The following is a 14405-nucleotide window of genomic DNA, read 5'->3' as shown; positions in this document are numbered from 1 at the left end:
TTCATAGTTACTAATCACACTAAATATATTTTCTATGTTAAACTTCCATAAAAATTAATTATAACCAATATTAAACAAATTAACATGAACAAAAATATTTCCAAAAGAACATGACATAATTGAATAGTGTTATCTCAATATACCACTACTTGTGTAGAAATTTTTAAGAGCCTCGTAGTCATTATTTATATCTCATCAACAATTTAAGTTTATCCTAAAGTGATTTATATAAGTTAGCTTAAAAGGTATCACGATATTTTTCGCTCTTACTGTAACAACTTCGTACAAACGTATTATATAAAGCTCTAGTTTGTTCTTTTTTCATTGAACTTTCCACTATTTTCATTATAAGTGCACGAACTTCCATTTAATTAATAACATGCAACACTAGATACTACTCATCATCAATTAATCACGAGAAAAGGTGGCCTTCAAAAAACGTCGCACAGCTTCACCAAATATTATCCTAAAGTACTGCATCTACCGTCATATGAAAGGGCAATTCTTTCCCTTTAAAGTACATTTCGTTAGATGTCAATAGAACTTGCCGTTCTCGAGATATCGTCGTTGAAAGATACCCGTAATTTAGATTATTTCACTCGCACAGGCCAGTCCCTACTCGGATTCACTGACCAATCCCAAGCCGGGAGTTGTGGTCATTGGCATACGCTGATTCAAGCTGTTTTACTACTACTATTACTATAGACAGATGAGAAGTTGACGAGCTTAAGGAATGCGGGTACGATTGGTCGTCGTCGGTAAGTCACGCCTCACGCACACCCATTCTAGATCGTCGCGCGCTGTTGGACGATGCGGTCACACACTGATCGCGTCGTCTGACAAAGAAGGAAAATGAGACTGTGACAAAAGTGAGTTGGTACGAAGTCGGCGTTGCGGCGAACTTTGAACGCGAGGACCAAACGTGGGGACAGGGCGGAGCGTGCGAACTGCTCCCTTTGCCTCTGTGCCGTCCCGCTCGTCAACTTCTCATCTCTGCATAGTACTACTACGCGCGTATGCATTTTCTGGAAAAAAGTAGGTCACGCCGCTGGCGAAATTATCAATGACCATTCAATACTCCGTATATATTGAATGGCAACTTTAAAGTGTTATATCTCGAGAACCACTTGAGATATCAACTTACAATTAAGTGCATATTAAAGGGCACGCTTTCGTCTATACTATCTTACAGATGTAATATGACGCGTGTATTGCAATTGTTTATTAACTATATTTTGAATTATAGTTTATTATATTAAAATTAGGATATATTGCATTAATTTTTAGTACTTAGGTACATGATGTCGGTTTATTGATAATAATAATTATTCAATCTATTATGAATCAGGTTTTAATTTAATCCAATTTAAAATTTATCTAGTTGAACTAAAATTGAGATTTGTATAAAATATATATTAGTTAAATGGTTGAATTTTTTTTTTATTATTTAATCTTTAATTCATTAAGTATTTAAACTCCGAAATGAAGCGTATGATAAAATGTAAATTAATGCGAACTGGAAAATTTAAAAAAATAATTTCTATTTGTAAAATATTTATAACATTAAAAACCCAATTCTTATTCTGTAGTGCAAATTTTTTTGCTTAACTTTAATAAATTTAGAATATCAACTTGACATAGAATATGTAGGTACTCGTGAAAATTTTCTTCTATTTTTCGAGTATGATGTAATGGAGATATCATGATTTCTTTTTTCGTTACGTATGTTCTGGATTTATATTTATCTTTATGATTGAAATATTATTAAAGCTTTTTACAATTTTTTCTAATTATATGTACACGTATATAGTATTTCCTGATCGACCGTAGAAATTTCTTTTAAATTGTACTACAACACTTGAATAATAATTTGATTCGTTTAATGAAAAGCTCAAAATCTAGTAAAAATTGATTTCTGTTTGTGAAATATAAAACTGTAAGCATAATTCCTGTTTTATGATTTCAGTAATGACGCTACTCTGAATTTTTATATTTTGCAAAGCTTATGTAATAGTTGTTTCGAACATTTGTGGCTGTTTCTAGCATTGTAGATAGAGTCTTCTCCACAAATTGATTTATATAATAATTATTTTTAACCATCATATAACCTAGCTTCTTTTTAGATAATTTACAAAATCACTCACCTGACGGTCGAATAGGGGTGGGTTGTCATTAACGTCAGTAATTTCAACAGTGAAGGAACAGACACCTTCCAAAGAAGGTTCACCTTGATCTGTTGCTTTAACAGTAACAGATACGAACTTTCCATCATCTCCCTCACGATCGAATACCTAAAAAACCATTAAAATTAATTGTAACACCTGTAACCTTGTCCCCTTTTTCTTTTCACTGAAATCACTATTGTAAAAATCCTGATAATAAAATACCAAAAATTTATATTAATCTAATTTGAATTTAATGTTCATAGTTTCATTAGCCCTTGGACGACTGAGCCGGATCAATTGTGACTCAGACCTACGAAACATATCCAACAATATTTCGATTACAATTAGATCTATCAATTTTTTAACGAAAACGTTTTGTACGTTAAAATATAATATTTATATAAAATTCAAATTAAATTATCATTGCGTCAGCAATCAAAGAATTAATTTCCACACAAAATGTACCTTATTCGTCAGGACTTGGCCAGTCTCCTCATCAACAGTAAATTTTGTTCCTTTCTGATTGGGTTGTTGAACAATGGAATATTTAACCTGCCCATTCACACCCTTATCTTTATCCGTAGCTTGAACCTTGATAACAGTACTTCCATTGGGTGCACCTTCCTCGACTTTTGGATTATACATGCTGCAGTCTTTGAACTCTGGTTTGTTATCGTTGACATCAGTGATGAAAACCACGACGACAGCAGTACTGGTGTGAGTTGTTGTTTCTCCATTAGGACAACAAGCTCCATCATCGAGAGCAGTCACATTCAGTTCGTATTTGTCTCGTTCCAGAGATATCTCTTTTCCGTGCAGTCGAATCACACCAGTGATCTCCTCGATCACGAACTGACCGGACGTAGTGTTCCCCCCGACGAATCTGAACCGAACATTGTCACCGTCCTTGTCTGAAGCTACCACGGTTGTGACAAGGGTGTTGGGTCCAGCATTTTCGTCCACGTTTGGCGTGTACACTTGCTGAGAGAATTTTGGCTCTTCGTCGTTCTTGTTCTTTGTGTATATTCGTACTGTTGCTGTACCAGTCTTTGGTGGTTCTCCTGTAAATATTTATTAGAGTTAGTAGAAAGAATATTAAGATGATTTTTAGAGAGTTTGTGAATAAGATATATGTAGTGTTGGAGCTTTTATTTATTATGTAACCCTTTGACTGTTAGTAATTTCTATAGGAACTTATATTTGAAAATTGAAACCCATTATTTTTTACACATTGATTCATAGTTAACAAATTTTTATTTTTAAGCCATTTTCTCTCTGGAATTATCAGAATTATTCACGTATTGGTTTCATTTCTTAGCAATGTTCCTTTACAATAGTATACAGTCGAAAAGTTAACAATTTTTCTATAAGAACATGAGAATGCACCTTTGTCTCTGGCGGTAACAACAAATTCGTAATAAGCATTATTGTTGTCTGCATCTAGCTGTTTATTGTTAACAATTATCCCTTGGGAATCCACGCTAAAGTGGTCGTCTGACACCAAATACTCTATTTCCGCGTTAGCACCGGAATCTGCGTCCGTTGCTTTCACTTTTAATATACTTGTGCCCAGTGAAATATCCTCGTCAACATTGTGGGCTTGGTAATCGGGCAGCTCGAATTTCGGGGCATTGTCGTTCACATCGGACACGCGTATGGTCAGCTGAAACCGCAAGACAATTTTAGTACAATGAATTTTATAGAATCGATCAAATTCATAGGTGGATGAAATTCGAGTATTATACGTAGAACGATTTGTGATATTATTTTGCAACTGTACGTATAGCAGGTTTGGTACTTTGGTATTGATTGATTTGTTTAAATTAATAAGATTATACTTTGTCTGGCAAACATTGTGGATTTCATAATCAAGTATGATAATTGGTGTAATTAAGATTTTTATCTGGGATAAGCCACGCCCCCCTAACTTTACTAAAAGGGTCAAAAGTCTAATGTCATAATTTTTATTCATATTTTCGCATAATAAGAAAATACTTATTTCTATTAAGATGACAGTTTATAAATTGACAGATGTATAATTTCTGTACTTATAGACAAATAAACTAAAGGCTCAGAAACCATCCTAAATATGATACTTTGGCACTAAAGGGTTGAAAAATTTCTTTAATAATTATTTGTTAGCAACTAGAGATCGGAAAAAGCTACAAATTTTTGTAATTGAAATTATTGGGTAATACTTTGTAACTTTTACATTCAGAAATAGGTATTTATAGTGTAACTAATACTTATGAGAAAGATGAAATTAATCTACCTCGACGGAAGTGGAAAAACCACCAGAATCTTCGGTAGCAGTGACTAAGAGAGAATAAATATGTGGTTGACGTAGATCCTCGAAATCCAATTCCTTAGCGAGCTTCACAATACCGGAACTTGGTCCGATGTTAAATGTTCCTGCTGCTCCTAGTCCTTGAGCTTTTAGCGTATAACGAATTTCACGATCGGCAAATGACTTTGCTTTCACGGATATGATACTGAAAACAATTATAAATCAAATATCAGTGAATGTATATTTAAAAGTTGCGATATGATATGATATGAGGACTTTTACTCAAATTCGAAAAATGTTTTATTGAATAGTAAATTTGTACAAATATTTGCTATTGAAAATTAAATATTAATTAGTTTGCAATTATTGTCCTAATTCTCGTTAATATCGTGAAGAATATTACTTCCATGGTGATTAGCCCATTATTCCGAATTGTACAAAATTATTCAAGAAATTTGATTTAAATCATCACTAATATAGAATTTTATTAAAATGGATATACAGTGTGTCTCATAACTCCTGTAACACCCGGAAATGGGGGGTTGCTGGGGTGATTCTGAACAACTTTTTCCTTTACCAAAATGTTGGTTGAAATTTCGTTTTTGAATTATTAACGAAAAACACTGACCAATCCGAACGCGCGTGCTCAGGGACGGCAGCGTTGGCTCTGAACCGCGCTCTGTCGTGAACAAACCCATTGTCACAGCGTGGGTATCGAGGGAAGCGTGCGATTAATTCCACATGTAATATTTATCACACACTTCTTTCGATACCCACGCTGTGCCAATGCGTTTGTTCACGACCGAGCGCGGTTCAGAACCAACGTTCTCGTGCTTGAGCGCGCGCTCTGAATGGCCAGTGTTTTTCGTTAATAATTCAAAAAGGAAGCTTCAACCAACATTTTGGTAAAGGAAAAAGTTGTTCAGAATCACCCTAGCAACCACCCATTTCCGAATGTTACGCGAGTTCTGGAACACCCTGTACATATGTGCCTATATTGCTCTCAAAACAATGATACTGGCTAGTTTTTCAGCAGCGTTCACCAGAAAGGAATTTCAGATAAGGTTGAAACTTACTCAGAATCTTTCTTCTGGTTTTCCGGTATTTCAGCTTCGTACGCGATCATGTAAAACTGAGGTGCTCGTTTTCCACCTACGATCGATAAACGTTCCTCAGGAGTCGACTGAAAACGCCTCTCGTCTATACGGCCATTCTGATCTTCTGCTTTCACATACAGAACATATTCCATGTCCAACTGAAAGAGATCGGTCCCCCGGGTACGTACAACTCCGGATCGTTCGTCTACCTCGAAACGGCCTCCAGCTGCAAGACAAAACGTGAGCCATTTATTTCTCAGCCGGATTATTTTATGGCGACTGACATCGAATAGGGGACACGATGTTTCATGCGGGAGTCCCGTGGATATTTCATGGAAAGCAACTCATGAGGAAGCTGTCCCTTTTGTCAGAGAACGAAAACAACAACGATGCTCGATTATAGAGACATTTTTTATTCTTTTCTCCTCTTTTATTTTTTCATCTTCTCGATATTAAAACTGCTACCTATTTTAATACATCTGTATGTGAGAACTGTTAAGATGACCTTTACCGAGTTAGTATTGTTTAAAATTTTATGCAAGACTGAGGAATTTTGTAATATTTCTTTGAATTGATTAATTTCAATTTAGGAATTACAGTAAATACAATGTGAAGATGTAAATATACTGTTTATGTTAATTATTAAGTATGAAGTACATGGAAATTTTATGGAAAATTTGAAATAAGCATTTGATTAATTTGTAAAATTAATAGGGATCGGTTTATTTATTAATCATTATAATAATTATATTGTAACCGACAATATATCCCCTTTCTAACAAAGGAAATAATAATAAATTTCCAAAGAAATCCTTTTTTCCATACTTCTAAAAGTCGATACCCCATCAAATAAAATTTTATTAACCTTCGGACGGTAGATCATGGGAGGAGCCACAATTTTAATTAAATTTTGTATTTCATTTTATTTTAATTTTCTAAATTTTAGACTGTTCTTTTAAAATTATTCTTCAAGTGTATGAAACCTTTTCGTTTAAAATGATACATTTAACTTTAGCTTAATATTCTCGTATATTTTGTAAGTTTGGATTAAGATTGACCCAGGCTCCGCTGTTCAAGGATTAATAATCGCTTATTATATTACAAATGTATGAAACCTTTTCGTTAAAAATTATATATTATAGTTAACTTTAGGTCAATATTCTCGTATATTTTGTAAGTTTGGATCAAGATTGACCCATTGAAGGCTCCGCTGTTCAAAGATTAATAATCTCCTATTATATTACAAATGTTAATTGGCAACGTAGAAAATAGGAATGTCGAAAATTCATACGTACTCCGATCTCGCACTATGAAGTAATGAATATTGCTGTCGGTGTCAGGATCCCTTGCTTGAAGGGTAAACACATGGGTATTCGGTGGTGCATTCAGCTGAACGACGGTTTGCATTGGCAGAGGTCGATTTATGAAGTATGGCGGTTCATCGTTAACGTCCTTCATGTTGATAATGACACGCTGATTGTCTGTGTCTGTAATCATCGATCGATTATTGATATGAGCTCGCAAGCCCATATTGGCGGGATACGGTGAACAGTGTTCAAAGGCGGTGGCCGAATGGCATTTGACATTATCTCGTTGGACGCTTTGACCTTTGGCCTGTTAAATTCGACGTGAATCTCAAAATGAAATTTCTCGATATGTATGTTGTAACGCGATGTTCCACTTTGAATTTAGCACGATCAATTCCGTTATACATATGTATATCTATTATATGTATTTTCAAGGTGTTTGATTTGATGGAATGAATGTTTCGAAAGATTTTATTTGAATAACTGTTATTTCAAAATTTTTATGACCCAGCGTAATATTTATTTAGGAAGTTTGCTTTTCAGCATTGATCTATAATTTTATACTGAAGTATCAAGTGAAGTCAAATGTAAAAAATAAAATACACTCGGAGATATAAAAAATTATTGTAATAAATTATTGTAAGTATAAATTATTATAGATAACTGGAATTGAAAAATTTTTCATTTATCTAGAATCTTAAACTTTTTATTTTTTCTAATATTAATAATCACTGCTCCATTTTATGACTCATATTTTCACCGAAATTTTATCTAGGTGTTTTCAAGATATTTGAGATTTGAGAATAGTACAATTCTTCATGTACAAAAATAACAACTTACAGTAATTTATTTATCACTAGCATAAGTAGGGTGGAATATGGATCCCTCATTATAATAGAAATATAGGATTCTCAATAAAATTTCATAATTTAAAAATTTAAAAATTCTAGGACTTCAAAATTTCGCAAAGATTTGGCCCATTCCAGAAAAGAATCTTAATTACGGCAATGTTATTTATTAAATTTATAATCTGAAGAATTGTCTACGCATATCCTATCATTACGAAATCTATCTATAAAAACGAAATAATTGTCTGAAATGTCAGTTCCATGTTGTACAGAACTCATCGAATCTATCGCGACTGCAACAACAATGAAAAATATAAAAATATACTCTCCAAGCATCGACAAGAATGAAAGGTTTAATTAATTTTCACGATGAACAGACTCCTGCAAAATTGATTTGGAACAGCGTTCAAGCCGTCTCTTGACCGATTTACTGCAAAGTCAAGCATCCTGTCACGAAAGCTTTCATCGTAAAAGGAATTCACTTTATTCACTTAAATCTTCTTCCGTCACCGCCCATAAACACTGTCAACCCAGCAACCGAGCAATCTACATAGCAAGCTGAATTTTATACTACAAGCATCTAGTGCAAAATTTTACCTGGATTGTTTTATTCTACGCAAACTACTAAAGCTTATGATGCTTCTTTCTAATATTTTATATACAAGAAGTGACTGTGCGAATAAATGAAAATGAAGATGACATGTGGTTTTACTTACATTGAAATCCTGTGGAAGCCGAGAATGCGGGAAAGAAAATGTTCATCATTAGTCAAAGTGATAATAAAAGCATAGATAATTAAAGATAAGGAAGCACGACAAGAAATTAGAATTTTAGCAGTTTTTTTAAATTTTCAAATACTTTGAAAATTTGTTTAAATGAACTGTAATGCATTGAAAGATGATGACAAATACATATCTATTATATAAGTAGGTTGAAAACATATTATACGATAAATTATATTTTTAAATGGATTTTCTGTATTTATAAGTAAGAAATGTATTTATATATTTAAATTAAAATTTCAACAAAAAGAAACAGAACGAAACAAAGAATTAAAATTCAACACTTGTACACGTTAATCGATATTATTATTTGGCCCCTGAAAAAAGGATTCAGGATCCTCTAAACACATTCTTTGGGTACCTTCGATAGTACTCAATATATGGTGAATTTTCATTTCGGATCAATTTCGAGTGAAACCTGAAGCACGAGGGTTAATTAAAACTGTATAATAATGAAAACTGCGACAACGTAATAATTTCGCGTCACTAAATAACGCTAACACACCGGAATACGACGTAATTTAATTCCTTCCGGCCCCTTCATGCGTAACACGCGTCGCACTCATTTTTCCCGGCGAAACTGTAATTAACGCTTGACCCACGATACGAGGTCCATGTTCGAACAATTACCCTGGTTCCGAAAGGAAATTGTATCCACGTGCAAGTAGAAAAACTTTCGCATACGACTTCAATCCCATATACACGGTGAATGTTTAAAAATTATCATCTTGAATATTTTTCAAACTGCGGGAACCACCGAAAAAATGTTAAAGGTTTCATAGTGAAAAAGAAACTATCAGATGGTGTCAGTAACTTGTTTTTTAGGTAGAGTTACTTTTGAAAGTATTTTTACTTTTTCGAATAGAACCATACATTTATCTTCAACGTATTTTATGTAAAGAGCTAATGTACATTCGCGATCAAATCAGGCTTCCATAGGGAAAATCACGATATAGGGAAAGCAGGAATTCTCAAAATCATAATTTTGACGATGTTAATATTAAAAGCAATTTTAAAAAACGAAAATAATATAATTTTTAATTATTATATACTACATTATAAAATTTAGTATATAACTGACAATTAAGTAAATATTAATTAAAATGTTCCCACGTAAGGGTTTATACCCAATTGGTAGAAGAGCCTAGACTTCTGTATGTACAGAGTGTCCTGTTTAAAGTGAACCAGATGGTGATCATATTGCTACAAAATATAGTTACTGTTAAACTTCATAAAATTCAAAGTTTTATATTTACATTTTGAAATTGAATAGCTCATAAAAACTATTGCATATCACATATTGTATTTGAAGACAATAAATGCAGAACTATAGTATCGATGATTCAATTCAAATGGGACATCCTGTATACAGGGTGTCCCAGAAAGAGTGTTAGTCCTTTAAAGGGAAGGTAGGTGGGGTGATATTTTGCGAAAATATTATTTGAAGCTTCGTTTCTGAATTATTAAGGAAAAGCACTGGCCAATCGGAGCGCGCATAGCGCGCGGACTCAGGGGCGACAGTCTCGAATCCTGCTATACCAGCAAGATGGCGAAAGTGTTCGTTATTGGGACCTAGGCCAAGCCTATTTTTCGTAGTCGACGCTGCCGTCCATGAGCCCGCGCGCTATGCGCGCTCGGATTGGCCAATGTTTTTCCTTAATAATTCGAAAACAAAGCTCAAACAACATTTTCGCAAAGGAAAATGTTGTTCAGATTCACCTTGGCTACCACCCCCTTCAAGGACTAACACTCTTTCTGGGACATCCTGTACATAGGGCCCCTTTCGCTCTATTGTTATTTTCCTCGCGAAAGTCTACGGCAGGCCTGTCTAACTCCTAGAAGTGAAAGAGTCACTGCTCCCACTCTTACCGATTCAGACTTCCCCACCATCCAGTAGTGTCAGTAGTGGGGCAGCGGTTTCTAGCAGCTAGGACTAGGAATACGCGTCAAATATTGGGAGAGCGGGAAACCAACTGGAAGAGTCGGGGGGAGCCGAGTGCGAGCTGCGTGGTAGGGGAAGGAGCCACGAGTGGCCCGCGGGCCGCAGGTTAGACGGTCTACGGCAGACCTGTCCAAGTAGGGGAATTTACTCCTGGAACACATGTTTTGGGTCCCCTTCCAACGCTGCTCCTTCAAGTAAGATGGGACCGAGGAGACAATACCGCCGCTAGGAAAGACGGAGAGACGGTAGTCGGAACCGTCCCATTTTACTTGAAGGAGCAACGTTGGAAGGGGACCCAAAAAATGTGTTCCAGGAGTGGATTCCCCTACTTGGACAGGCCTGGTCTACGGCATAGACTCTACAGGGAAAGGGAGAAACCCGTGTACATCACTATTTTTCTCGAAGAAGCCTGACTTGATCGCGAATGTGCAATGTTAAAAAAATAAAAAATTCGTGAAATACTATAAACTCAAAAATAAGATACCTACCTGTTTTATACAAAAACTTGAAATCTCACGAAATATCGATTTCGTTTTATATTATATTATATCGTATTGTATTTTATTTAGTATAATAATGTATTTTACTGTTTATATCTTAAACATATTCTATCATATTTAGAAACGACTAAGTACGAGAAACAAATTCTTAGCTTCATGTGATCCTTTTTGCCATGCAGTTTTTATTTGATAATATTTTCTTCAACCCCTTAACATTCAAAAATATTTAAAATGATAATACTTATTAGTCTGCCTTGGATGTTTCTCGCCGTGTTTCCTTAACGATACAAATGTACAATTAGTGTTGTGATCAGGGGCGGAATGGGACATACTTTTATCGGAAAATTAGTGACACAATTTTAATTAATTAGGTCCCAAATTCCTACCGGTCTACCGAGAATTTTCTCGAACTCCCAATATGTAGCCAGTCCGCCCCTGGTTGTAACCGTTCTTAATCGACATAATCGTGCAGCGTGTATGGCTTTCTATAAGCACATGATTCCATCCCCACGGAAAAGAAATTCAGTGAGAAGAACCGAGCCACAGCGTGGACAAAGCTGATGGACGATGTGTAAACGGTGTGTTCGAGATTATATTATGATAAGCAAAAATTAAAATTGTACCGTGAAATGGACACCGGATATACGGCGGGTACCGTGAACACCGATCTTCGGCCACGAGGCGAACAACAAAATAAATATTAATTAAAAGAAATAATACGTAATAAACGAATAATAAAAAAATAATAATACGAGTAATAAAAGAGTAATAAATGAATATTACGTCAAGTAAAGGAAAGAAGATTTTGATATATAATGATTCTAGAAAAAACTTGGGTTTCATCGGGATTCTTAACAGTAGATCAAAGTGCAAATTATAAAAATGATCACGAAATAAAGAAATAAATAAATTTTTAAACTATTAAAAATTGTTATGTTTTGCTAGATTTACTCTCTAATTTTCTTATTTCTAAATTTTTAATAAATTTCAGCATCAATAAAAAACAAAATTATTAAAGAAATGACCAAGTAAACTCATAGGCATCGAGAGATGTCTTGTACCACTGAAAAATTTGTATATTTTTATTTTTAATTTCAAATGTACCAAAAAGAAAAAAGATGGAGAAGTAAACTTGAATAACCAATTAGGCAAAAATAATATCACCATTACCTTCTTTCTCTTTAATCACTTACGAGAAATGGAATAATACTAACATTAACCAAACGTAATATTCATTACCTGTATTCGTAATGGTCACCCAAAAGTCAATGGTCTTTTCCGAGCCCAACTCCTCGTAATCCCATTTCTGTTTCACCACAACCGACCCATTCGAGCAAACAGAGACCCATTTATTCTCATCCCTAATCTTGTACTCCTCCTTCTCGTTCTCCTTCTCCAAATAAAACACGATCTTTCCTTCGACATCGCCGTCCGCTTCCGTAAAGTCCACCTTCTTCGTCGGCCTAACAGCCCTGGTTACCCTACGTTTTTGTATTCGGTGAACTTCAACGTCCACCGGTTGTGACGTCAAGAATCTGACAATAACCTTGGCTGGTTTCTCCGCAGATCGACTAGGACTTCGTACATCGTGAGCCTCGACGATCACCACACACTCGCTGTCTTCGTCCATCGTGATTTCCGGTTCGCCGACCAACATAAGTTCTCCAGTCTGGGGTACTACCACCAACAAACTGCTAGGCGTAAGTAATTTATAGGCAACCTTGTCACCATCGTCATCCTTCGCAGCGACCTTCCCCACCACAGAGAACCGTTTCCATCCAGGAAGTGCGACAGAGTTCTTGTGAATGGCGTCCAGGTTGCTCGGTCTTATCTCAAACGTGTATAATTCTTTCTCGAACACGGGGCTATTGTCGTTCTCGTCCAGCACGTGGACAACGCCGCTGATCTGTGAACTGCTAAGCAGATAACCATCAGAAGCGTGTATCGCGACAGTGTAAAGCTTCTTGGTCTCTCGGTCCAGAGGTTTCGCGGTCACCACCCTGACCCCATCTTTCTGGCTGTTCAACGTCAGATTGAAACCGGTGTGGTTCGAGTCTTCCTCTTGCAAAGCGAACGGACGATCCCCAGTTTCGTCCGGGAGAATGGTGTAATGGACCGGGAAGCTTCCTCGAGCTCTTAGGACCGGAAAGCCGTCGATCAAGGTGCCAGAGACAGAATTCTCCGGTACCTCCCCCTCGCCAAGGTGATCGTGCGAGAAGGTGATCATGTTCCGGCGATTAATCACGTATAGATGGAGGAAATGTGTCTCGGTACCGTTGGCCAATTCTTCGAGGACGATCAGGTTCACTGGCCGGTCGACCAGCGGTGACAAATCGGACGTAGTCATCACCAGACCGTTTCCCAATACAGTGAAGAATTTGGAAAAACCATTCTCCATCAGATGGAAGTTCGATGGACGTTTTGTATTAAACAGCGTCACCTCGTATCCTGGATAAACATCGTGGGGTAAAACCACCACTTTGTCACCCACCGAGGTGGCCACCAGCAAGACTGCGACGACTAGTATGCGCCACATCGTGCTGCCTCTTTTCCGCTCCGCTCTCAATACTCTCGTGCTTTTACTAAAGCATGAGTGCTGACACCATCTGCAAGTAGATAAGAAACAGTGGGGTTAATCAAAGGTGCTTTACAATTAGAACATGTTATTTCATAAATTATAGAATAAATCTTTGGTATAGATAGTTTTATTTTTGAAAAAGCGAGTTTTGTGTAACGGTTACAACGATAATTGCTTGAATTATAGGATCGTATTAAGGTTTCTGAGGCCTGGGACTATCGAAAATTCGAGGGTCCCCTTGGTTGCTAAACTTGGTTCAAAAATTGAAATTTATCTTAAATAAAATTAAGTAACATTTAATTGCAAAGAAAAAGGGCAACGGTAAAAAAAATGTCATTCAATATTACGAGACAAAATAAGTGGAAGGCTTGCAATTGAGCCCCCTGCACCGGCGCTAAATAATTACACTTTCAATAAATTATTAAAATATAATTGCCTTATCTTCCTAGTTTCAAATTATATTTTTTGTTAGAAAAATAAACGAAAGTTTTGGTATGGCGAATCTATGGAGGACTCAGCTACATTATAAATGATCTTCTCTGCACGTTATGGAATAAAAATATCATTAAAAATCACTGAATTTGTCTTAATGATATCTACAATACCACATAAAAGCATTTGTATGGCCTCGATGTTTTTATTAAAAGAAGAAAGTATTTTTGCGATTTGTTGACAATTGGTAATTCTATTTTTTTAAATATAGCATCCATTTTTGTGAATTTTGCATATTTTAATATGTCATGAATATATAAACTTTCACAGTTTATTAATATCTAGAACTGTATAAATAAAACAGTAGTTTAGCGATGAAAACGATCACTTGACTCGGTTGTTCATGGATTGAAAGGATGAATGGTTCAGTCACATATTCCCATGCCAATTGTCTGGCGAAAACTGTG

The 14405-nt window shown here is 35.7% G+C and overlaps 1 protein-coding gene across 1 annotated transcript in view; it reads right to left on the bottom strand.

Moving 5' to 3' along the window:
• Positions 1-14405, bottom strand: part of LOC114876213 (neural-cadherin) — a 371715-nt gene that overhangs the window by 285963 nt on the left and 71347 nt on the right. The window contains exons 2-9 of the mRNA XM_046288745.1: positions 12168-13534; positions 11552-11596; positions 6845-7036; positions 5529-5775; positions 4438-4657; positions 3552-3828; positions 2631-3226; positions 2145-2291 (exon numbers count right to left, since the gene is read on the bottom strand). Of these exons, the coding sequence (XP_046144701.1) occupies positions 2145-2291; positions 2631-3226; positions 3552-3828; positions 4438-4657; positions 5529-5775; positions 6845-7036; positions 11552-11596; positions 12168-13464 (3021 nt within the window). The 5' untranslated portion in view covers positions 13465-13534. The remainder of the gene's footprint in view (positions 1-2144; positions 2292-2630; positions 3227-3551; positions 3829-4437; positions 4658-5528; positions 5776-6844; positions 7037-11551; positions 11597-12167; positions 13535-14405) is intronic.

Source organism: Osmia bicornis, chromosome 2 (assembly GCF_907164935.1).
Source record: "Osmia bicornis bicornis chromosome 2, iOsmBic2.1, whole genome shotgun sequence".
In the NCBI taxonomy this organism is placed as follows: Eukaryota; Metazoa; Arthropoda; class Insecta; order Hymenoptera; family Megachilidae; genus Osmia; species Osmia bicornis.
Note: the sequence above shows the minus strand (reverse complement) of the source record. Positions and strands in the feature narration are given on the sequence as shown.